At 45.7% G+C, this 26,712-nt stretch overlaps 1 protein-coding gene across 2 annotated transcripts in view; it reads left to right on the top strand.

The window, feature by feature from the left end:
- MAPKAP1 (MAPK associated protein 1) overlaps positions 1-26,712 on the top strand; it is a 318,576-nt gene that overhangs the window by 89,855 nt on the left and 202,009 nt on the right. For both annotated transcript variants that reach the window (XM_063936818.1, XM_063936817.1), the window contains exon 3: positions 21,697-21,786. In XM_063936818.1, coding sequence (XP_063792888.1) covers positions 21,697-21,786 — 90 coding nt within the window. The remainder of the gene's footprint in view (positions 1-21,696; positions 21,787-26,712) is intronic.

Below are 26,712 nucleotides of genomic sequence, written 5' to 3'. Positions count from 1 at the left end.
GAGTACACAGAGATGAGGATGAGGATGAGCCAGCTTTCTGTGGAAGAACAAAACACTTTAACACACTCAAGCTCCCTCGGATGAGAGCCGCACTGTTTACTCTCAGTACCAGCATACTCACCTGAGGCAAATTGAGGACTCCGGGGATGCCGAGAGGATCAAAGAAGGAGCCAGAATATGCCACTTTGGAGCCTGTGGTGTGGAGTGATGCGCCAGTTGATGCAGTGGATTGCTTAACGTGATGGAGTACACAGAGATGAGGATGAGGATGAGCCAGCTTTCTGTGGAAGAACAAAACACTTTAACACACTCAAGCTCCCTAGGATGAGAGCCGCACTGTTTACTCTCAGTACCAGCATACTCACCTGAGGCAAATTGAGGACTCCGGGGATGCCGAGAGGATCAAAGAAGGAGCCAGAATATGCCACTTTGGAGCCTGTGGTGTGGAGTGATGCGCCAGTTGATGCAGTGGATTGCTTAACGTGATGGAGTACACAGAGACGAGGATGAGGATGAGGATGAGCCAGCTTTCTGTGGAAGAACAAAACACTTTAACAAACTCAAGCTCCCTCGGATGAGAGCCGCACTGTTTACTCTCAGTACCAGCATACTCACCTGAGGCAAATTGAGGACTCCGGGGATGCCGAGAGGATCAAAGAAGGAGCCAGAATATGCCACTTTGGAGCCTGTGGTGTGGAGTGATGCGCCAGTTGATGCAGTGGATTGCTTAACGTGATGGAGTACACAGAGATGAGGATGAGGATGAGCCAGCTTTCTGTGGAAGAACAAAACACTTTAACACACTCAAGCTCCCTCGGATGAGAGCCGCACTGTTTACTCTCAGTACCAGCATACTCACCTGAGGCAAATTGAGGACTCCGGGGATGCCGAGAGGATCAAAGAAGGAGCCAGAATATGCCACTTTGGAGCCTGTGGTGTGGAGTGATGCGCCAGTTGATGCAGTGGATTGCTTAACGTGATGGAGTACACAGAGATGAGGATGAGGATGAGCCAGCTTTCTGTGGAAGAACAAAACACTTTAACACACTCAAGCTCCCTAGGATGAGAGCCGCACTGTTTACTCTCAGTACCAGCATACTCACCTGAGGCAAATTGAGGACTCCGGGGATGCCGAGAGGATCAAAGAAGGAGCCAGAATATGCCACTTTGGAGCCTGTGGTGTGGAGTGATGCGCCAGTTGATGCAGTGGATTGCTTAACGTGATGGAGTACACAGAGACGAGGATGAGGATGAGGATGAGCCAGCTTTCTGTGGAAGAACAAAACACTTTAACAAACTCAAGCTCCCTCGGATGAGAGCCGCACTGTTTACTCTCAGTACCAGCATACTCACCTGAGGCAAATTGAGGACTCCGGGGATGCCTAGAGGATCAAAGAAGGAGCAAGAATATGCCACTTTGGAGCCACAGTGGTGTGGAGTGATGCGCCAGTTGATGCAATCGGATTGCTTAACGTGATGGAGTACACAGAGATGAGGATGAGGATGAGCCAGCTTTCTGTGGAAGAACAAAACACTTTAACACACTCAAGCTCCCTCGGATGAGAGCCGCACTGTTTACTCTCAGTACCAGCATACTCACCTGAGGCAAATTGAGGACTCCGGGGATGCCGAGAGGATCAAAGAAGGAGCCAGAATATGCCACTTTGGAGCCTGTGGTGTGGAGTGATGCGCCAGTTGATGCAGTGGATTGCTTAACGTGATGGAGTACACAGAGACGAGGATGAGGATGAGGATGAGCCAGCTTTCTGTGGAAGAACAAAACACTTTAACAAACTCAAGCTCCCTCGGATGAGAGCCGCACTGTTTACTCTCAGTACCAGCATACTCACCTGAGGCAAATTGAGGACTCCGGGGATGCCTAGAGGATCAAAGAAGGAGCCAGAATATGCCACTTTGGAGCCACAGTGGTGTGGAGTGATGCGCCAGTTGATGCAATCGGATTGCTTAACGTGATGGAGTACACAGAGATGAGGATGAGGATGAGCCAGCTTTCTGTGGAAGAACAAAACACTTTAACACACTCAAGCTCCCTCGGATGAGAGCCGCACTGTTTACTCTCAGTACCAGCATACTCACCTGAGGCAAATTGAGGACTCCGGTGAGCCGTGAGGATCAAAGAAGGAGCCAGAATATGCTGCTATGGAGCCTGTGGTGTGGAGTGCCAGGAGTCAGAGGTGCAGTGATGGATGTGACAGATAGTGTGTCATGTGATTGAGTACATAGAGACGAGGATGAGGATGTGCCAGCTTTAGAAAAAAAAAAGAAAGTAATAAATGTGGACAGATTTTTCAATTAACTTATAGAATTTTAAGTGTTGCACCTTATGTCATGAGGATGCTGTATGATTTGGGGGCCCTTAATTATTATGGTCATCATTTATGATGACCATTCAATAATGGCCCCCAAGTCATAAAGTAAACTGGGGCAGATGTATTAAACTTGGAGAAGTGATTATAGTGCATTAGCCAGTCAGTTCCTGTCATGTAAAACCTGTAATGATTGGATGGTGCATTCATATTTATGCTAGCTATCACTACTCCAGGCTGTTCCTGATGGTTCTGAACATTCGGACAGGTTACTATTCCCACTTATAGTTCGCATGGATAGATAATCATGAAAAATGTGAAAAAAAAAAAAATGTGAAAAGCACAGGAAGAATATACAAACTCCACACAATAGGACCAATAGTCCAACAGAGTGCAGTGGGTCATGCAATGGTAGCTTTTTTAAAATATATATTTATTCTATTTTGTCCCCTAAATCTCTTCAACATACAACTTAATGAACTTATAAAATATAAAACCACTTGTGACAGTCTACTCACACCTTAAATGTGGCTGCACAGATTTGTTATATAAAAAGCAAGGTATTTCAGCTAATAAGAAGACTATATATATATATATAATGTTATTTGCATATTCCCTCACACCCCGGTCTGTATGTACCCTCCCCTCACACCCCGGTCTGTATGTACCCTTCCCTCACACCCCGGTCTGTATGTAACCCCCCCCCCCTCACACAAGGTCTATGTATCCCCCAGACCCTGGTCTTTGGGGGATACATAGACCTTGTGTGAGGGTGGGGGGGGTTACATACAGACCGGGGTGTGAGGGGAGGGTACATACAGACCGGGCCCCGGTCTGTATGTACCCTCCCCTCACACCCCGGTCTGTATGTAACCCCCCCCACCCTCACACAAGGTCTATGTATCCCCCAAAGACCAGGGTCTGGGGGATACATAGACCTTGTGTGAGGGGGGGGGGGTTACATACAGACCGGGGTGTGAGGGAAGGGTACATACAGACCGGGGTGTGAGGGGAGGGTACATACAGACCGGGGTGTGAGGGAATATGCAAATAACATTATATATATATATATAGTCTTCTTATTAGCTGAAATACCTTTTTATATAACAAATCTGTGCAGCCACATTTAAGGTGTGAGTAGACTGTCACAAGTGGTTTTATATTTTATAAGTTCAAGTTGTATGTTGAAGAGATTTAGGGCTCAAAATAGAATAAATATATATTTGAAAAAGCTACCATTGCATGACCCACTGCACTCTGTTGGACTATTGGTCCTATTGTGTGGAGTTTGTATATTCTTCCTGTGCTTTTCAAATTTTTCAAGATTAACTATCCACGCGAACTATAAGTTATAGTTCGCGTGGATAGTTAATCTTGAAAAATGTGAAAAAAATAAAAAATGTGAAAAGCACAGGAAGAATATACAAACTCCACACAATAGGACCAATAGTCCAACAGAGTGCAGTGGGTCATGCAATGGTAGCTTTTTCAAATATATATTTATTCTATTTTGAGCCCTAAATCTCTTCAACATACAACTTGAACTTATAAAATATAAAAACCACTTGTGACAGTCTACTCACACCTTAAATGTGGATGCACAGATTTGTTATATAAAAAGCAAGGTATTTCAGCTATATAAGAAGACTATATATATATATATATATATATATATATATATATATATATATATATATATATATATATATATAATGTATTCTTATTTGCATATTATGTACCCCCCTCACACCCCGGTCTGTATGTACCCTTCCCTCACACCCCGGTCTGTATGTACCCTCCCCTCACACCCCGGTCTGTATGTACCCTTCCCTCACACCCCGGTCTGTATGTAACCCCCCCCCTCACACAAGGTCTATGTATCCCCCAAAGACCAGGGTCTGGGGGATACATAGACCTTGTGTGAGGGGGGGGGGTTACATACAGACCGGGGTGTGAGGGAAGGGTACATGCAGACCGGGGTGTGAGGGGAGGATACATACAGACCGGGGTGTGAGGGAACACTGGTACAAGGCACAACACTTATCCACAGCTATATATTGTACAAAGAATCCCTCTGAGATGGGAGTACCACTGTTTTATTCTGAAAGAACTGCACTATAAAACACAGATAGTATTGCACTGCAAGTTACCGTTACATTTCTGCTCTATTTCAGTTCGTCATTGTATGGGTTAGAGGGGGCTTCTCCACGTGAAACAAAGAATGATCTATGTACTGAGTACTTACATCACAGAGGGGGAGCGCTGATCACCCAGCCCCACTTGCGGAGCGGTATTAAAGATGGCGGCCGGGTGATCCTCCCTGGCGTCTCCTTTTAAACATTCATCCACACAGGTGGGCTGGGTTTGCCTCGGCGGGAGAGGCAAACCCAGCCCTCCTGTCTCACCAGACCCTGAGCAGACCTATAGAGGACGCTGACAGCTAATGACAGGGCGGGACAAGGCGGACGGGGAGGGGCGGGCCGCGGAGGTCTCCGTCTCGACACATGCACGGAGTCTCAGTGATAATAAAAATGCAGTGCAGTGTGCTTAGTGTGTTTGGCGGCGTGGCGGGGTCCAGCGGGCAGCAAAGTGCGGGGCGGGAGGGCGCAAACAAACGGGCAGGGCGGGATTCAGGGGTCTAAAAAAGGGGCAGGGCGCAGCGCCCTGTGAAAGACACCTAGAGTGAACACTACGCTTATTAAGGCCAGGAAAGATGTTACGGCAAAGCATTATCACCGCATATGGCGGAAATATGTTGCATGGTGCGAGGCCAAAAAGGCCCCAACAGAGGAATTTCAACTAGGTCGATTTCTGCATTTCCTGCAAGCAGGAGTGAATATGGGCCTAAAACTAGGCTCCATTAAAGTACAGATCTCGGCTCTGTCGATTTTCTTTCAAAAAGAACTAGCTTCAGTACCTGAAGTTCAGACATTTGTGAAAGGAGTGCTGCATATTCAGCCCCCATTTGTGCCTCCTGTGGCACCTTGGGATCTCAACGTGATGTTGAGTTTCTTAAAATCACATTGGTTTGAGCCACTAAAAACCGTGGATCTGAAATATCTCACGTGGAAAGTGGTCATGTTATTGGCCTTGGCTTCAGCCAGGCGAGTGTCAGAATTGGCGGCTTTATCATGTAAAGGCCCTTATTTGATTTTCCATATGGATAGGGCAGAATTGAGGACTCGTCCCCAGTTTCTCCCTAAGGTGGTGTCAGCGTTTCACCTGAACCAGCCTATTGTGGTGCCTGCGGCTACTAAGGATTTGGAGGACTCCAAGTTGCTAGACGTTGTCAGGGCCCTGAAAATATATGTTTCCAGGACGGCTGGAGTCAGAAAATCTGACTCGCTGTTTATCCTGTATGCACCCAACAAGCTGGGTGCTCCTGCTTCTAAGCAGTCTATTGCTCGCTGGATTTGTAGTACAATTCAGCTTGCACATTCTGTGGCAGGCATGCCACAGCCAAAATCTGTAAATGCCCATTCCACAAGGAAGGTGGGCTCATCTTGGGCGGCTGCCCGAGGCGTCTCTGCTTTACAACTTTGCCGAGCAGCTACTTGGTCAGGGGCAAACACATTTGCAAAATTCTACAAATTTGATACCCTGGCTGAGGAGGACCTGGAGTTCTCTCATTCGGTGCTACAGAGTCATCCGCACTCTCCCGCCCGTTTGGGAGCTTTGGTATAATCCCTATGGTCCTTACGGAGTTCCCAGCATCCACTAGGACGTTAGAGAAAATAAGAATTTACTCACCGGTAATTCTATTTCTCGTAGTCCGTAGTGGATGCTGGGTGCCCATCCCAAGTGCGGATTGTCTGCAATACTTGTAAATAGTTATTGTTAACTAAAGGGTTATTGTTGAGCCATCTGTTGAGAGGCTCAGTTGTTTTTCATACTGTCAAACTGGATATAGTATCACGAGTTGTACGGTGTGATTGGTGTGGCTGGTAAGAGTCTTACCCGGGATTCTAAATCCTTCCTTATTATGTTTGCTCGTCCGGGCACGGTGTCCTAACTGAGGCTTGGAGGAGGGTCATAGTGGGAGGAGCCAGTGCACACCAGGTAGTCCTAAATCTTTCTAGAGTGCCCAGCCTCCTTCGGAGCCCGCTATTCCCCATGGTCCTTACGGAGTTCCCAGCATCCACTATGGACTACGAGAAATAGAATTACCGGTGAGTAAATTCTTATTTTGTGTGTGTGTGTGTGTGTGTGTGTGTGTGTGTGTGTGTGTGTGTGTGTGTGTGTGTGTGCGTGTGTGCAGCTTGATCGTCTACCTGCTCCTAAAACTCACCAAGAGCTAGTTTTAATTGTAATTTTTTTCTTTCACGTATTTCACCCTTGCATCCCATACAATTGCGCAGGGAAGCTTGCAATGTTGGAACTTCTGTAAGTTGCAAACGGGTATGTGCACAGCCAAGTGTTGCACCAGTACTTGGTGGCACATTGCCAGCAATGAATTCCCCCTAAGATACGGACCTGACCAATTTTCATTTAAATGCTGAGAATCGCTACAGTTAGTGGTTTTAGATTTGTCCAATAGATGATTGAAAATCTATTTAGCAAGCAGCAGTGGAACAGGCTATGGGAGAGTTTCAAAAGAGGAATGATCCCAGTATATAAAAAGAGGTTAAATACAGCAAATTCAATACAGATTTGATTGCTTAACGTTTTCAGTAGTGGCAAATGATATATTTCCTATGTAATAAGTGACAGAAGAGTGCTACAAATCCTTTAAAAGCACTCTGGTTTATTATTCTTGTACTGAGGAGAACCAGATGAGTACATTTTGTGGTCTTTTCCTGGGGTTGCTCTGAATATGTAAAAATAACACGAGATTATGACGGTATATTTTTCTTAGGTTTTCATTTTAATCACACTAGCAAGCAATCTATTTCAATATCCTAACTAAATATACCCCTGTTATATACTTTGAGTAGGATATTAGTACTTTGCAGGGAAAACGATACATTGAAAAAAATGAAATATCTGTCCAAACGTTTGCAGGGCGGGTGTCTGACGTCAGTTCCGGCCCCGGACGGCTGAAGTGATCGCAGCGGCTGAGTAAGTTCTGGGCAACTCAGAAACTGCACAAAGTTTTTTTGTACCGCTCGGCAGCACATGCGATCACACACTTGCACAGCTAAAATACATTCCCCGGTGGGCGGCGACTATGCGAACGCAGGACTGCAAAAAAACACTAGCGAGCAATCAGGTCTGAATTGCCCCCAATGTGCAAAAACATGCTACAAGCGAGCGCTCTGAATGCTGGACCACTAAGTGTTTCTGTATGACTGTATGAGGGAGCTTCTCTATAGAATGTCACCAAGAATTTCTTTATTCAGAGGTGGGAGAGACCTGTAAAAGGAATTAGCTCTTGCAGCATGTCATAAATGCGACAATATCCAGTGTCTCCTGCTTTACCACTAGTCTGGGCCCCTGGAAAGCCTGCACTCCACAGAGCCTACAAACAAAGAAATTCCCCGATACACAGCAGCTTCTCGTCAGGTATGCCCAGCTGGGTGTCCTGGGCCTAGATGAGCTGGCAGGAGATGGAAAAGTTATGCAGCCAATAAAATTTTCAGGGCCCCCAAGTTGCCTCCACAGAAGACTTGAGTCTGACGTGGCTGCCTAATAGTATACAATGTTGAAAAAAGCATTTTGCTACCTATGCAGAGTTGGCTGCAAATGTGAGATGCAACCAGCTGCTTAATGCTCCCTATGCCAATAACAGGAGCAGATGCGCCAGGTAAGAACAGAAGGTGTGGCTTTTACTGTGAGCGCAAAAGGGGTCTCAAAGCACAGTACATCATTCTGGCCAGAAAGACTACATACTACTGTATAATAAGTACTGTGGGCCTATTACATGCAAATACAACATTGTAAGACCATATACACGCTAAAAAACAGAGCAAGTTGCTGTAAATAAAATGGCAGCAATTTGCGTATACGTCCATCTCTGTATGAGGTCAGTAATGATGACCAGCATCTCGTGCTTTTTTTTTTTTTTTTTTTTACATTTGCTTTCTGGGGGATTTCTCATAGTGTATCAGTGAAGAACAGTTCAGAGCCAGACTCTGTGACTGGCTTATGTTTTTCTAGATAACATAAATGTTTTGCACTTAATATGGACCATTATGCTTAACTTCTAGCCTGCGGTCCGGTTTGGTGACCCCACCAGAGATCCATGGTTTGTACACCACACCCTGTGCAATTATTAGTAAACATTATCACACAAAGTGGGGTATTTAGTTAGCTCCGACAATTACGGAGCTGTCGATTTCACCCCCCTGCGTATTCAATCGAGGGACGTTTTTGCCTGTTTTTAAGGCATTTTTTTAGTGAAAAGGCATTGGCGAAAAAGTGCCTCAAAATTGGCAGAAAATGGCCAATCCACATGATTTTTGCTCCTAGGTGAAAAACTGCAGTAATTGAAAACCCTCCAAGATGTTCTGAATGTGACAAATGGCACCAAGCAGGGTTGCCCATTATCTCCACTAATCTTTTGCCTAGATATTGAACCAGTGGCAGCACATGAACTGCTTTCTCCAGATGTCTAGCTGGTGTTGCTTGGCATGTACATTATGAATTAAAAAAAAAAAAAAATTGCTTGAATATTGTTTTATTAGCTCTTCTTGCTGCACCTCACTCCTTTATATACTTATATTATACAAAATACCAAACACCTGTGGCTCATTGGTTTGTGATTGACTGCACAGGTACTGACCACCAGCCCCTTTGAGAGCAATGTGGTTGGCCGCAAAGCATGGGAGAGAGATTGACTAAACTTTTCACATTCATCTCTATGGCCAATGCATTTCAGTGGGCTTCCTACACAAAAAGTAGTGAAAACTGTCCAAAATTACGGTAGTTTACAATAAATATTAACGGATTGGAGAGTTTGGATATTTTTTCTTAATTGTGGCTTGCTGATTTTTGTAATTTCACAACAGTATTTTTTTTAATTGGCAATGCATTTATGTGAGCTTACTCCTTCACATCTGAATAATTTAGCAATTCTTTACTGCCAATCAAGGATATTGCTGGCTGATCTGTGTTAGGGAATCTAGCTGGCACACAAGTTGTCACCATGGATCCCACAAGAAGATTTGGCCTTTGTAGTGGATTGTTCGCTTGATGTTGCTTTAATGGTATAAGCAGAGTTTTGAACCCTGGGAACTGAAAGATGCTTAAAAGTACAAATATGACTACGCCGGCACTAAGAGAGCAATATGTTAGACAAAAAAAACACTTTTTGATAACAGAATATCGGAGTCTGAAACTAAATACTCATTTCTCATACGTCCTAGAGGATGCTGGGGACTCCAAAAGGACCATGGGGTATAGACGGCATCCGCAGGAGACATGGGCACTTTAAGACTTTAAATGGGTGTGAACTGGCTCCTCCCTCTATGCCCCTCCTCCAGACCTCAGTTAGATTCTGTGCCCAGAGAGACTGGACACACACCAGGGGAACTCTCCTGAGTTTCTCTGAAAAAATACTTTTTTTTTTTAGGTTTGTTTCCAGGGAGCACTGTTGGCAACAGGCTCCCTGCTTCGTGGGACTGAGGGGAGAGAAGCAGACCTACTTCTGTGAGTTAAAGGCTCTGCTTCTTAGTCTACTGGACACCATTAGCTCCAGAGGGTCTGATCACTTGGTATAGCTTAGCTGCTCGTTCCCGGAGCTGCGCCGTCGTCCCCCTCACAGAGCCAGAAGAAAGAAGCCGGGTGAGTAACCGAAGCAAAGAAGACTTCATTACAGATGGCAGATGACTTCAGTCTCTGAGGTACCGCGCAGCGGTCGCGCTGCGCACCATTGCTCCCACACACAAGCGGCACTACATGGGTGCAGGGCACAGGGGGGGCGCCCTGGGCAGCAATAATACCTCAAATTCAGCCTGGCAAAAGTAGTATACAGTGCATAGGCACTGTATACAGACCCCTGCCAGTATTTAAAAAAATAGCAGGACATAAGCGCGCCATGAAGGGGGCGGGGCTTGGTCCTTCCAGCTCTACTCAGCGCCATTTTCTCTCCACTGTGAGCTGCAGAGACGCTGGGCCTGGCCTCCTACACTTCTGTCACAAGTAAAAGGGTGCTAAACGGGGGGGGCGCAGCAAATTTTGGTGTTGATTATTATTTTAAACAGCGCTGACAGGTCTGGGGCATTATTATATACTTTCAGACCGTGTGCTGGGTGTGAGCTGGCAAACTCCCTCTGTGTTCCTCTGATAGGCCTTATTGTGGGTCTGTCCCCTATAGCCGGTGTGATAGTGGTGTCGGTACGAGTGTCGACATGTCTGAAGCTGAAGGCTCGTCCCGGGAGGAAGCTGGTGTGGGGACAGAACAGTGTGGGGGAGTGAATCTGTCTGCATCGCCGACTGCTGATTGGGTAAATATGTTGAGGGCCTTGAATGCAAATGTGGCTTTATTAAATAAGAGATTGGATAACTCTGAGGCTCAGAACCAAACATGGAGACAATCCATGGAAGATGCTTTATCCCTCAGGGTCACAAAAACGGTCGTTTACCCAAATAGCAGACACAGATACCGACACGGATTCGGATTCCAGTGTCGACTATGGTGATGCCAGGTTGAATCCTAAACTGGCTAAGAGCATTCAGTACATGATTGTGGCAATAAAAGAAGTGTTACATATCACGGAAGACCCTGCTGTTCCTGAGACATGGGTCTGTATGTTTAAAGGAAAGAAACCTCCGGTAACTTTTCCTCCCTCTCATGAACTGAACACTCTTTTTGAAAAGGCTTGGGAAAATCCTGACAAAAAGTTGCTGATTCCCAAGAGAATTATTATGGCATTCTACTCTGAGGATAGGAATAAGTGAGAGTCAACCCCCAATGTGGACAAGGCTCTAGCACGGCTGTCCAAGAAGGTGGCGCTTCCGTCCCCTGACACGGCGGCCCTAAAGGATCCTGCGGATCGTAAGCAGGAAACTACTTTGAAATCTATTTACGCCACTATGGGTACGCTGCTCAGACCTGCCGTAGCATCAGCATGGGTGAGTAGTGCAATTGAAAAGTGGGCTGATAACTTATCATCTGACTTGGACACCCTGGATAGGGATAGCATTCTTTTGACACTGGGTCATATTAGGGACGCTGTAGTCTATCTAAGGGACGCTGCGAGAGATATTGGTCTCTTGGGATCAAGGACCAATGCCATGGCAATCTCTGCTAGGAGAGCGTTATGGACTCATCAATGGAATGGTGATGCGGACTCTAAGAAGGCTATGGAGGCTCTGCCGTATAAAGGTGGTGTTTTGTTTGGTGAGGGCCTCGCAGACCTGGTATCTACAGCTACCGCGGGTAAGTCATCTTTTCTACCGTTTGCCCCTGCACAACAAAAGAAAACGCCTCTTTATCAGATGCAGTCCTTTCGGTCTAATAAATTCAAAAAAGGATGAGGGTCTTCCTTCCTTGCTGCTAGAGGTAGGGGAAGAGGAAAAAAGTCGCCGGCTGTGGCAAGCTCCCAAGAGCAGAAGTCCTCGGCTGCTGCCAAATCCACCGCATGACGCTGGGGCTCCACTGCTGGAGTCCGCACTGGTGGGGGCACGTCTTCAACTCTTCAGTCAGGTCTGGGCTCGTTCGGCCCTGGATCCTTGGGTGCTAGAAATAGTGGTCCAAGGTTACAAACTGGAGTTTCAAGACGTGCCCCCTTACCGATTTTTCAAATCGGACTTACCAGCTTCTCTTCCGGAAAGGGAGGTAGTATGCGCTGTGATACAAAAGCTGTGTCTACAGCAAGTTATTGTCACGGTCCCCCCGTCACTACGCGGAGAAGGTTTTTATTCAAGCCTGTTCGGGGTCCCGAAGCCGGATGGCTCGGTCAGACCGATTCTGAACCTAAAATCCCTCAATTTCTTTCTAAAAAAGTTCAAATTCAAGATGGAATCTCTCCGAGCAGTAATCTACAGTCTGGAAGGGAGGGATTTTATGGCATCAGTCGACATAAAAGATGCCTACTTGCATGTCCCAATATATCCTCCACATCAAGCTTTCCTGAGGTTTGCTGTTCAGGATTGTCATTACCAGTTTCAGACGTTGCCGTTTGGTCTTTCCGCGGCTCCGAGCGTTTTCACCAAAGTAATGGCGGAAATTATGGTGATCCTGCGCAAGCAGGGTGTCACAATTATCCCGTACCTGGACGATCTCCTGATAAAGGCGAGATCAAAGGAGCAGTTACTAAGAAACATTGCGCTCTCCCTGACAGTCCTGCAACATTTTGCCAAAGTCACAGTTGGTTCCGACAACACGGCTGTCATTCTTGGGCATGATCCTAGACACGGAACTGTAGAGAGTGTTTCTCCCAGTAGAAAAAGCTCTGGAAATCCAGAACATGGTCAAGGAGATTCTGAAACCGGCAAGAGTGTTGATTCATCAATGCACGCGGGTGCTGGGGAAGATGTTGGCAGCATACGAAGCCATTCCGTTTGGCAGATTCCATGCCAGGGTGTTTTAGTGGGACCTGTTGGACAAGTGGTCCGGGTCTCACCTGCACATGCACCGGAAAATAAGCCTATCCTCCAGGACCAGAGTATCTCTCCTGTGGTGGCTCCACAGTTCTCACCTCCTGGAGGGGCGCAGGTTCGGGATCCAGGACTGGGTCCTGGTGACCACGGATGCAAGTGTCCGAGGCTGGGGAGCAGTCACACAGGAGGAAAATTTCCAGGGAAAATGGTCAAGCCAGGAAGCTTGTCTGCACATAAACATTCTGGAATTGAGAGCCATCTACAACGGCCTTCTACAAGCGGAACATCATCTTCGCGGTCTGCCCGTCCTGGTTTAGTCGGGCAACATTACAGCAGTGGCGTACATAAACCGCCAGAGTGGAACAAAGAGCAAAGCGGCAATGGCGGAGGCCACAAAAGTTCTCCGCTGGGCGGAAAAACATGCAAGCGCTCTGTCATCGGTCTTCATTCCGGGCGTGGACAACTGGGAAGCAGACTTCCTCAGCAGACCCGATCTTCATCCAGGAGAGTGGGGTCTGCATCAAGAGGTCTTTGCAGAAGTGACAAGTCGTTGGGGAATTCCTCAAATAGACATGATGGCGTCTCGCCTCAACAAGAAGCTTCAGAGGTATTGTTCCAGGTCGAGGGACCCTCAAGCCAGTGCAGTGGACGCCCTGGTGTCACCGTGGGTGTTTCAGTCGGTATATGTGTTCCCTCCGCTTTCACTCATTCCAAAGGTGATAAGGATCATAAGAAGAACAAGGGTTCAGGCGATACTCATTGTTCCAGATTGGCCACTGAGGGCCTGGTATCCGTATCTTCAGGAATTACTCATAGGAGATCCCTGGCCTCTTCCTCTGAGAGAGGACCTATTACAGCAAGGGCCGTGCGTGTTCCAAGACTTACCGCGGTTGCGTTTGACGGCGTGGCGGTTGACCGCCAAATCCTAGCTCAGAAGGGTATTCCCGGGGAAGTCATCCCCACTCTACTTAAAGCTAGAAAGGAAGTAACGGCGAAGCATTATCACCGTATTTGGAGAAAATATGTGTCTTGGTGTGAATCCTAGAAGGCTCCTACGGAAGAATTTCAGCTGGGTCGTTTCCTCCATTTTTTGCAAGCAGGTGTGGATGCGGGCCTAAAGTTGGCCTCCATTAAAGTGCAGATTTCGGCCTTATCGATTTTCTTTCAAAAAGAATTGGCCGCCCTTCCAGAGGTTCAGACTTTCGTGAAGGGAGTGCTGCACATCCAACCTCCATTTGTGGAGGGGGGGAGGGGGGGGGGGGGGCGGCGGTCACCGGCCTTGCGAGGTGTCAGAGCCGCTTTCCCGCTGCATGACCACTGTCCTGAGAGGTTGTTTGTTCAGCGGGGCACTGCGCCTTAGCTGTCGCAATCGCAGCACGCCGCATACCCCTAACATTAGCCTGAAAGTGACGGCAGTGGTCAGTACAAACCGGGGGCCCTGCTAGGGGGGTTCCCCCAGTTCAAAGTGCGGCTGACACGCAGGGGAGACGTACGGAACCCGCTATAGCACCCTGTGTACACTGGCTAGCGGTGGCTTAAACTAGCACTTGTGTGATGTTTTTAAACACTTTAGGAGAAATTGGCAGTATAAAAAACACTGTAGCTCCGGCACCATTGGGGTGGCGGAGCTACCTCAGAGCGGGACCAGCAGCATTTTGGCACCTTCCTCTGCTTACTGCAGCAGCAGCAGGCTCCTCCTGACACTCCGAAAATGCTGGAAAACTGGTACAGGGTGTAGCAAAGGGGGATAGCCGCTATTGTACACAATCTGTGTCCTGTATAGGACAGAAATCATAGTGTTTCACTGTGATAAATAAGCTGACAGCCTCACTGGGGCTGTGCAGCTGGGATCCGGTCTCTAGGTCGACAGTGTCTAGGTCGACAGGTCAAAAGGTCGACATGAGTTTTTCATGATTTTTTTTCTTTTTTTGAAACTTTTCATACTTAACAATCCACGTGGACTACGATTGGAACGGTAATCTGTGCCGAGCGAAGCGAGACACCTTGCCCGAAGCATGGCTAGCGAAGCGAGCCATGCGAGGGGACACTGTGCACTAATTGGGGTTCCCGGTCACTCTACGAAGAAAATATAAATGCTAGGACTTCTGCCATGGCAGTGTCGGTGCACATGTCCTTGTGGTTGCGCCACTGGATAGCCGACGCGGAATCCAAGTGCAGTGTGGAATACATCCCATTTTCTGGGGAATGGCTCTTTAGGGTGGAGTTGGATACGTGGATTTCCAAAGTCACTGCAGGGAAATCCACGTTTCTCCCCTCTGGGGCCCCGCTGGCTAGGCATTTCTAGCTGAGCCGTCTGTTCAGTCCTTTCGATCTAACAGATTTAGATCTAGGGCCAAAGGTGCCTCCAATGCAGCTAGAGGCACCAGAGGTAAGACAAGAAGACCTGCAAACGCAGGAACAGAGCACCAGTTCTGCTTCCACTAAGTCATCAGCATGACGATGCCCACCCACCCCGAGGGGATCTCGAGGTGGGAACTCGACTGTGTCACTTAAGCAGCGTCTGGGAGGTTTCCTGCCAGGATACCTGGGTCAGGGACCTCATTTCTCAGGGCTACAAGCTGGAGTTCGACGGTGCTCCTCTCCAACGATTTTTCAAATCAAGCTTACCAGCTTTGGAGGATACGCAAGTTACGTTACAACAGGCCATCCAAAAGTTGGTCCAGTCCCACGTCATTGTTCCAGTACCAATACCACAACGAGGAAAGGGTCATTACCCCAACCTGTTTGTGGTAGTCCTTGAACCCTTACCTAAAGGTTTTCAAGTTCGAAATGGAATCCTTGAGGAGCAGTGATTGCAGGCCTGGAAGAACAGGAATTCATGGTTTCCTTGGATATCAAGGACGCCTACCTTCATATTCCAATTTGGCCACCTCATCAGGCCTATCTGAGGTTTAGAGGGAAAAAGTAGCAGGTGCACTATCTCACACTAGCTCAACCTGTAATAACCAGAGGCATTTAGCATATTCCTGGCCAGGGCTGTGAGCTAACCCAGTGCACCAAGGTAGCCTCTCATTGGGTAAGTCCCTAACACTAACTACAGGTGTTCAGGTCCAGGGGGGGGGGGGGGGGTTTGAGGGGGGAAGGACACCCCAAAAGCCACCCAGCCAGTCTATACCCCATCGTTCTAAGGGGGTAATTCAGACCTGATCGTAGCATCAAACTTGTTAGCTGTTGGGCAAAACCATGTGCACTGCAGGTGTGGCAGATATAACATTTGCAGAGAGCGTTGATTTGGGTGGGTTACTTTGTTTCTGTGCAGAGTAAATACTGGTTGCTTTATTCAACCCGGGATTGGGTTGAAGACCCGTCCACCCCTCAAAAATACCATTGTGGGTGGTAGTCGAGCTCGCGGGTTGTGAGGAGTGGTCCAGGTAGCACAGGCAGCTGGCATCAGACTGCTCAGCGTGACCGCTGACGACATGTTGCGCTGCGCAGTATGCACTGCCGGGAGCAGGAGGGAGCCGGGCAGCGTCTGAGCCTCCTGAGGACGCTCAACGCTGCCTGGCATTAAAAATAAAATAAAAAAATGGGGCAGGTAAATCCTGCAATCCCCGGTATTGGAGCTTCCAATCCCGGGATTGGGTTCCGGACATTTTTTGGCCTAAATCCCATACAAAAAGTGCTTTTGGTGATGCAGTGGTTGGAGTCTGCTCAGCATCCCGGGGAGCATATTGTTTTGTCCCAAGATGCCGAGAAGGCTTCTGATATGATTACGTGGGACCATTTTTTTTATACTATTTGTAATTTTGAAGACCTGAGGCCTTTGTTAAAATGATTAGGACCATGTACCGGTGTTCCTCTTCACAGATACTGAACTATGTTTATCTATCTCCTCCTTTCCTTATTGAAAAGGGATCTGGGCAGGGATGCCTCTTGTCTCCCTTACTATTTGATAAGGCGTTCGAGCCTTTAGCTATCGCTCTGTGTATATACCCTACTTTTACTGGTATTTCGGTGGGTGGGAGGGAGATTAAAGTCGGACTGTTTGCAGACGACATGCTACTGTTCATTTCGGATCCCCTGTCATCCTTACAAGTATTACTGACAATTTTGGCTCTTTTGCTGGGTTAAAAGTTAACTATGCTAAATCAAGATTGCTCCCCTTATCCGTGGACGGACGGTTCACTTCGTCGCACCCAAACACCAACCCACCCAGCAATTATGCAGTTTTCTATTTGCACCTCCCCAAGTAAATATTTAGGTGTCATGATTCCCAGTTCTTTTAACCTTTTATATAAATCTAACTTTAGATTCTATTCCTAAATTTACTTCAGAACTGGATGACTCTTCCCTCTTGTCTATGTCAGGTCGGAAAGTAGCAGTCTAAACCGTGGCCTTCCCAAAATTGTCCTGTCTTTTACAAATGTTACCGATTAGCCTCCACCAACGTGATTTCAAAACAATCACTTCTTTTTTTTCTCCTGATTTATTTGGGATAATAAGAAGCCCCGCATAGCCTTTGCGAAGCTTCAACTTCCACGAAGTGAGGGCGGGTTTCGGGTCCCTGACGTGAATTCTTTCCTAATTGCCGCTTTCTTCAGATTTGTATCGGACTGGTTTACACGTACTTCAGTGTACATTAACTGGACTCTGGAAGAAGCCCTTTTCTTCCCCTATTCCCCAAGCCCATTATTACATGCTCCTAGGAGTATATTACCCCCCAGTGTGTTGTCTAATGTCTTGTTCTATGATGTTTACAGGGTTTGGCGTTCAATAAACAACTTACGTGCAACTTCACTAGTTCTCCTTATACAACATTGTGGGACAACCTGTGTTTTACACCAGGAATGGATGCCAACTTTACTTACTGGAAGGTTTGAGGCATTTCAGATACATGTGATGTATTCGACCCTGGAGGTTCAATGCTAACGTTCAATGACCTGTGTGAGAAATACCATCTGCCACACAGTCATTTTTTTTTAAATATGTTTATTAAGAAATGTCACACCAACATGACAACATATGGATAATGGTAAATGCAGGAAATTACAAAATATCACTGTTTCAATGCAGTCCACAACAGACAATAATAATACAAAGAACAGTTCAACATGTAGAGGAATGAACCTTAAAGGATGCAATAAGCCCAGTGCATAATAAAGTAAGGAACAGTAAAGGACTGGCTAAAACGGTGGAGAGCCCCGTGTGAGGACTTCAGTGTTACACCACGTAGTAAGTCTAACCACTTTGCGTATATGATCTCTAGCGGGTAACAGTAGGGTAGCAATGTAAGACAGCCATATTGCGAAGAAATTTGCAGAGCGAGATTCCGCATCACGAGAATACTCTACCCAGTCCATTTGGTAAAGATATGACCGTTTAGGAAGCATAAAGGTAATGGACACCGGATCTTTATGTATCCATTGAGACAATATAGTCTTCACCGAAGCTGCCGCTACACGAGCTAGTAACAATTTAGTTCCCTTAGACAACGAAGAAAAACAAGTGTCATAGCGATTTCAAAAGGCCCAGGGTAGAGTTGCAGTGAAAGGAATTTTCAAAGGAACATTGACTTAATCACAGACATCTTTCCAAAATATTTGAATAATGGAGCAGGACCAGAGACAATGGGGGTCATTCCAGGTCGATCGCTAACTGCCATTCGCAGCGCAGCGAACAGGCTAAAAATCAGCATTTCTGCGCATGCGTATGGGCCGTAATGCGCACGCACGTTGTGGTTGTGCACAGGTTGTAGCAAAGTTTTCAGTTGCACTGACGAGAAGATTGACAGGAAGGGGTCGTTTCTGGGTGTCAACTGACCGTTTTCAGGGAGTGTTTGTAAAAACGCAGGCGTGTCTGAAAAAATGCAGGCGTGGCTGGGCGGGTGTATGACGTCAAATTCGGACACGAATAGGCTGAAGTGATCGCAAGCGCTGAGTAGGTTCAGAGCTACTCTGAAACTGCACAAACTTTTTTTTGCAGAGCTCGGCTGCACAAGCGTTCGTACTTCTGCAAAGCTAAAATACACTTCCCAGTGGGCGGCGGCATAGCGTTTGCACGGCTGCTAAAACTAGCTAGCGAGCGATCAACTCAGAATTACCCCCATTGGACAATATCAGCATCAGGTGAGGAACATCTCTGCATATGAAGAAGAAACTAAACATTTGTAAAGCAATGTATACCAGTGAATTACAGTTTGGAGATCAGTTCCCGGTAGAGTATCTTTCCATTTAGCCAGACCAGTAGATAGTCTGGACAGATCTATCCTACTCCTGGTATATGTATATATTAAGGACGTGGAGTAAGGAGAATGAAGTGTCAATCTTGGTTGTCTAGGGGAAAGGTGAAATCAGCAGGCTGTAAGCGTGATATGAAGTGCATTGCAGAGCTTCGCACTTGAAACACACAGTCATTTTTATATGTTTTTACAAACACGGCATTTTATCCAATCACTTTCTCTGCCAATGATTACTAAACACATTATCTAAATATCGTAGACTTTGGAATTTATATCATTATACTCATTCTCACGGCCAAAGGTAAGCTTTGGAAGTGCTCTATGGCAAACAGGTCCGTTGATATTCTTAATGCCATTACACCTGAGATTTTACTAATTCTCTCCGGATCTATTTGACATATCTACACTCAGCCAAATTTATCCACTTTTGCAAAATGTATCAAAAAAATTATTTTTTTTAGTTTTCAGGTAAAAAGGGACAACAGTGTCTCTCAACAATGAGGAGAGAATATATTCGTAAAGCTACGTAACATATATATCAGAAGTATAACAGTAATAAATAAGTCCTAGGGTACACAGAGTAGGAAACATTACATTGGAAGAAATAGACACCGTGAAAAACAAAGGCATGTCATACGTGGAGGTACCAAATAATAGACTAGTAATCGCGCAAATAGTGGACGGAAGAAAGAAGAAGAGGTAAGAGAAGAAGAAAGAGGGGAAAGGTACAGAGTAGAGAGGAATGAGAAAGGGATGGAGGACCCATTGGTGCGTCCCCTTACACAACGTATACAACTCGCGAGTCTAATACGAGGTTGGAAGTATTAGCTGAAATACACAATACGGTAGTGTAAAGAACGGTCTCAGGGCTGCGTAATGGTTAGGGGTTTACAAAAGCCACAGGAGGAGTGCTAGAGAACCCCTAGAGGAGCGTGAACTGAATGTGGGAGCTTGAGATTTGAACCACATGTCCCATATCTGTAGAAACTGGAATGACATGTTATGGAGGTATGCAGTGATCTTTTCCATGCTTGCTAAGTACCATATTTTATCAAGACAGTATGTTTTTGTATAGATACAGATATAATCACCAAGACTCTAATGAGGTCATTGGCTGGTCTCACTTTTCGTGTTGAATATTCTGTACAATTTGAATGACCATCTGTACATTTTTGCTTCTTTTGTATTTTTGTAATTATGATATATTTGCTGTATTTTTTGTATCAGCAAAGACATTAGATGGAAATTCCTAATAAAATTGTTTACAAAAAAAGTACTGATATAAAAAGCCAAAAGAATAGTCAGGACAAGTTGAGTCAAGGAAGTTGCGTAAAACAGGATTGAGGTCCGGAATCAACACACGAACAATACTGGTAAGGGACCTCCTAATCTGGCAGTGGGGATTGCACAAAGCGCTACTTAAATAGACCAGGCAGGCTTGAAAACCAGCGTCTTGGTCATGCCAGCGTTCAGCTGGCCACAGCCACTAGGAAATCCTGAAGCATCTTGGCCCCATTACAGCAAAACTGAATTGCATGAGAATGCCAGTCACTGGAACCAATATATACATGCTGGATTCTAGGACCAGCTGAAATGCAAACGCAATTTAAAGGAATGTGGGATCTGACTTTCTTCTCATCTGTGAGATTATTATTATTATTATTTTATATTCTCATGGTAATATTGCAAATTAGTCTAGATATTGATTAATGCAGCGCATCCTATCATGAACAAATGCTACTAGCCTTATGAACTGTTGTCAAGTTTTTCTGTGACAAATTCTTTTCACAACAGTAGTTTCTCAATATGATGTGTATCAACAAAGAAATCTTTTTCCCTATCTGTTTATAATTTGAACACAATAATAGTGATGGTGTGTTTCATTGTATTTATTTTCATTATGGGTTGAATTAAATACCATTCGACGATGAACGAAAGATTTCAATGTCTCGTCTTCTCTGGTAGTTAAATGTTGTCCTGCATCTTTAAGAAGAGAAAATGTGTGAAATAAAAATATCCGCTTTAATATCTCGCTTCCCCTACACATTTGACTAATGTTGCCGTCGATACAAATCACTCCTTTATTACCTATAAACTGTTCCGTCCTACCATAGAAAAACGCTGCTAATTTATATAGCCATGACATTTTATAATTTTTCCTGATTTTCAGATAAAGGATTTTACATTTAAAACTTTAATAGTTGAGCCCGAGTTCATTTATCTTTAATTTTTGAAACGGGGGCACGTAATTCATATCTGTAATTTTATGCACACTCTGTAACATTCACGAGACTTCATTTGTACATTAAAATTCCTTTAAGACCGTTATTAATGATTTATATAACGAACTGTCCTATTAATCAAGCGAGTTTTCACATTTTACGATTCCCTTCTATGTTAATACTATCTTTATGGTCTGTATTAATGTTTTATGTCCCCTAATTTCAATTATAAATCAAGAACATTTTCCTGTTTTTGTTGGTATTTTCTGAACTTTGTGTCAGCTTTAAACATTTTATGCCCTCTCATCTCCCTTTCCGAAATTCACCCCCCCTCCCCTGCTGCCCCTCATCGCCATCTCTCTATACATGCATTATGAAATATTCATGAAATTTGAAATTGTGATTTCTTCTCTCGAGAAAGTTTCATTGACAAAGTAATTCTGTCTCTCTATTTTCGGTTTTCAAGCTCAGAAACTGGAGCGCCTTCGTAAGGAGCGACAGAACCAGATCAAATGTAAGAATGTGCAATGGAAAGACCGGAACACAAGCCATTCAGGTAACATGCTGTTCTCTTACGACGTAAAATCTGCTGTTTGTAGACAGATGGGAATCCTTTCACATTGCATCTGCCCAGTCCATAAAAGCCACCAAAGCTTCCCTTTAGAATTACCTAACTGTAGAGTGTGCTCGTAATTCTAACCTTTTCCAGTTAGGACAAACAGACCTGTCTTGGGAAGGGGTTCCAGTGTATAGACAGACAATGGAAAAAGTTTGTCAGGTTCAAATGGTCGACACAACTTTTTAAGGTTTTTTTTTTTACACTTTTTTTTTTTAACGTTACCGTCCACGTGGACTACGATTGGGAATAGTAACCTGTGCAGATAGTGGAGAGAGTCGCATTGCCTGCAAGGGTTCGCGGTACACTGATTGGGTTTCCCTGTGCTGTAAAGGTGAAAATAACATAAAAAAATAAAGTTGTGTCGACATTTTGTACCTGTCGACCTTTCATAAGTCGACCTTTTGTCCATGTCGACCTTTGATCAGTGTCTACCTAATGCTTGTCAACCTAATAACTGTCGACCTAGGCATTGTAGATCTTTTCTAGCACACCCCTTGGGAAGACCAGGGCATGCGCTTTATTTGATGATGTGTAACATGGGGCCTGATTCAGAGTTGTACACTAATGCAATTGTAATTTTCTAGGTCACGGAACTGCTAATGATAGCAAGTGAAGCTGCTGCCCAGGAGCTATCACCACTCATTCGCAGTTGCGTACATATATGCAGCCTAAACACAAAACCAAGGAACATCGACTGCTCGAGTAGGTCTTTGGCTAAGCAGATTAGACGCATCAGCAACAACTCATGTGCTATGTTTCTCTGCTTACATGATCGCAGCTGATACATATACACGCCCTGAAAATGGCCATACACACCCGCTTTTTTGCCACCACTCCCCTTTAACTTCCCTAACCGGTAATTTCCTGTCAAAAACTCTGCAATAAAATCCTCACCGGGAGCGGAATCACAAAGGCACCTTTTACACATGTACAGTGCGATCGCGGCACATGCGCTGTCTGCCTATAATCGCTCAGTTGCTATAACATCGGCATAGCGTACAACTCTGAATCAGGCCCATGGCCCACTTAGATCTGGTACACTGATAAGACAGGGCTTTCATTGTCCGTATTTTTCTATTCAAGAGAAGGGAATGACTTTTACTCTATTGCAGTGGTTCCCAAACTGGGTGCTGTGGCACTTGTAGGGGTGCCCTGGGTTGTTCTGCTCATGTCGTGTTGGAAGTAAATCCGTCTGGCGTCACTCTGGAAGTGTGTGTGATTTCATCCATATGCAGAGCTATATGTATCCCATGATGTGGCCACCTCTGCGAAGGCAGCACATGCGCTCATCTTACCAGTAGTCCTCATCAGCCTGTGCTTGCACCTGCCTCATACTTGATGCAAAGGATAAGTTACATGTGCTGGTCTTCTGGAGCTGCGATTGCTCAAACTTAACTGACCCTCCCCTGCGTGAGAGCGTCTCTTCCCACTGCATTTCCACCTCTTTAGTCTTATAGGTCGATGCACCCAAATAGTGCAGGAGCCGGGCATACTGTAGCTGCATTTGCATGCCGTCATTTTCTGAGCTTGCTCGTTGCGACTGTATGTAAGATCTGCTACACACATAAGCCCCTTATTGCTTCAGCTTTCTTTTAAGCATAATATGTATCGGACGAATGCCTGCTACCTGCATTTAGAGACAATGGCCAGGAGACTTCTTACAGTAAACAAACCAAAGGCGTGCTTACACAGCAGTAGCAATGTGTGCCACCCCCCCTTCCCCGGCCCCGCGTGGCAACATTTATGATATAAACTAGACATAAATTGCATGCATACATTGTTAACACTACAATACTGACCATATTAAACACAGTTTGAATGAGGAAAAGGACAAACCGGCTAGATGGGGAACCTGACACCACCATTGCATCACAGTGTCCCCCCAGTTGTTGAGTGCTTCGTTGGCAGTGCCATGCATTTGGTAAATGCAACGTAACAGCTCTGTTAGTGGCATTTCCCTTCATTGATCTGCCGTGATGTTGGAATTTTCTGAAGAGTTAGATTTGGATGTGGTGTGTTCAATCTGCAATCTAAATTGCATTGTTAAAATAAAGCAGCCAGTATTTATCCTGCACAGAAACAAAATAACCCACCCAAATCTAACTCTCTCTGCACATGTTATATCTGCCCCCCCTGCAGTGTACATGGTTTTACCCAACTGCTAACAAAATTCCTGCTGCGATCAACTTGGAATTACCCCCATTGTGCGATTGATTATTGCTCGTTCCCACAAATCGGCTCATTCATCCAACTAGTTGCCTAGTTGGAACAATAATTTTAAGATGTGTGGCCAGTTTTAATGTACAGTATGTATTACAAAATAAAATGTCCAGTCTCTTTGGTTAATGTGTATTGCTACACCTGGGAGCTCTCATACTGAGGTATAAAAAAACAACAACCTGGTGCTGAGTATGAGGTACAAAATGTGCAGAATATAATGAAAGTAAAATGTGTCTAAATGTAATCAAGTAAAAATGCACTTACCTTTTTCCTGGTGGTCTATTGGGATCTGGTGGTCTATTGGGATCTGGAGATCTGGAGTTCGTTGTACCCATCCCATGGAATCAGAATCTCTTCCCATGCAGCCTCCTGAGACTTCCCATGGAGCCTCCTGACCTTAAGAGATGTGGGGAAATCTGGCCATCACAGCCCGCAAATTGTTTCATTGGAGCCCTAAAGGCTCATGCTCGGTAGCCGGAGGCTGATGTGTCTGGGCAACTAGTAACTCTTTCTCTGGAGCCCAAATTCTGCCATTGGAGATAATTAGGTCCCCTTAGCAGAATCCTTGGAGTCTGTTCTGGAGGGATTCTCTTTCCAGACTTCCAGGACCTAGAGGAGTGGTTATCTCCACCTGGTGCTCTTATGCACAGAAGTGTGACCACTGCTCGCCCCGCTGCCGGCATTACGGCGGACGGTGTCCCGCTGACGGGATTATGACAGCCGGGATCCTGTCCGCCGGCATTTCATACCGATCCCGTTCAATAGGAGCAATGTTAAATGCCCAACCTAAATGCACATGCACAGTATATGCACATAGCTTGATTGACTGAAGATACCAAGGAGGGCATACGCCATGCGGTAATGTGTTTTGAAATTGTACAACCTATGGCTGATTCACAGTCCACCCCTCACCATAATCCTCTATAATTGCGGCCCAGTTCCCCACACTACCTGAAACCAGTGTCTGGAGCACTCACAGTGTCCCCAGAAGACATCCCCTACTGCAAGCCCCATCTGTCTGTGGTAGGACGATCCAGAGATAGTCACACACCTGGAAGTTAAGGGGGATTCACAGTCTAGCCTGCATCAGGCCTCTTGTAATAGAACACTACTTCTTGCACAACCGATCACACCCCTCGGCGCAATATTTATCCTCCTCCTAGCCAGCGAACCCCACCATCTTTCTCATACATAACACAGCTGTATGGGATCCCTGTGGGAAGAAGGTGCAACAACTAGCAGATTCCTGGTGTGAGCTACAGTACAACAGTGAACATCTGTCTCCTAACACGGAGGTATTGGCATAGCTTGGTGTCACTCTGTGAGGTGGGGAGGAGCAACGGGGACCCAGTGGGTGCCCTGCCAACATCCTGGTGTGCCCAGGTTATTTTGTGATATTTGCACCTTATTTGATCTCTTGCAATACCTTCTTATTGCAGGGTTTTGATTGCTTTTTTTGCAAAACTTCCATTTGCTAATATAATATTTTTCGAACTATTTTATGTCCGAGATGTATGCTGTTGCTAGTCTGGAATCAGAACAGGTAAAATACAAATTTGCAACCAGGGCTTATCTGGACACTTATGGGCCCATTGTGAAATGTTGTATGGCATCCTTGCTGTCACAAAATGGAGGTTATCTGTATTCCCTAGTCATGCTTTAGCTCACTTCCGCCGCAAACCTGGGTGCGATCCTTCATCCGGGTGCTCCCCTGATGTGTCCCGCCGTCTCCCTGTCTAGCGGCCATAGCAGCTGGCTCTGGCCACAGCATGCCGAAGTTCCCACTGCTCTTCCCCATGGACAGCGTCATGACAGTCTCCAGTCAGCTGATCTCCCAAGAGCCAATCCGGATTCGCTTCTGCATCATTTGAGACGCTCATCCACTTAGCTGTAAGCACTGGGTATAAGTTCCAGGTCTCAGCACTAGCAAGCTGTCAGTGCTTTGGTGTCTCCCAGCCTGGAGTGATCTCCTGAATCTCCTGCTGGTAATAGACTCAGTGCAATTACCATCTACCGCACTCCCTGACTCCCTGGATGATATAAAGGGCCATCGCTGCCATTACATCCTGGCATCTCCAGATTCACTGGAAGTCCTCCAGTGATCCAGAGGGACTGTCCTATATCCCTAGCGGCATTAGAGACTTTGCTGGTTCCTACCAGCTTCCAGTTAAACTGCTGCGCAAGGTGGCACACCTCCGTATCCAGAAAACCTGCTACTGCTGTCTACCACCTTGCAGTATTACAAAACTTCAAAGCGGTTTGAAACCCTTGGTGCAGACAAAATTAAAGCAGCAATTTATCTGATAAAAAGGTCACCTGTAGCTCAGTCAAATACAATATGATACAAACATCAAATAAAAAGTTGCGCTTCAATAATGTGTCAATATAGCTACCAATTGTCACTGACCTAGGTTGGGGGTGTTGTGAACTCGGGGGTTCTCCCGATGGTAGGGGAGATGAACCACAGTTGGGTCGGAACAGGGATGGCTTAATATAGGTCTTCCGCATACAGGACTCTGACAGAAAAGCTTGGTGAAAATATTAAAGGACTTTATTGCAGGAAGAGAGCAACACAATGTCACATAACAGAGAAGGAGCGTATGGAGAAATGTCCAGGAAGTACTTGTGAGTGATGGTAAAAGA

The sequence above is a fragment of the Pseudophryne corroboree genome, chromosome 8 (assembly GCF_028390025.1).
Source record: "Pseudophryne corroboree isolate aPseCor3 chromosome 8, aPseCor3.hap2, whole genome shotgun sequence".
In the NCBI taxonomy this organism is placed as follows: domain Eukaryota; kingdom Metazoa; phylum Chordata; class Amphibia; order Anura; family Myobatrachidae; genus Pseudophryne; species Pseudophryne corroboree.
Note: the sequence above shows the minus strand (reverse complement) of the source record. Positions and strands in the feature narration are given on the sequence as shown.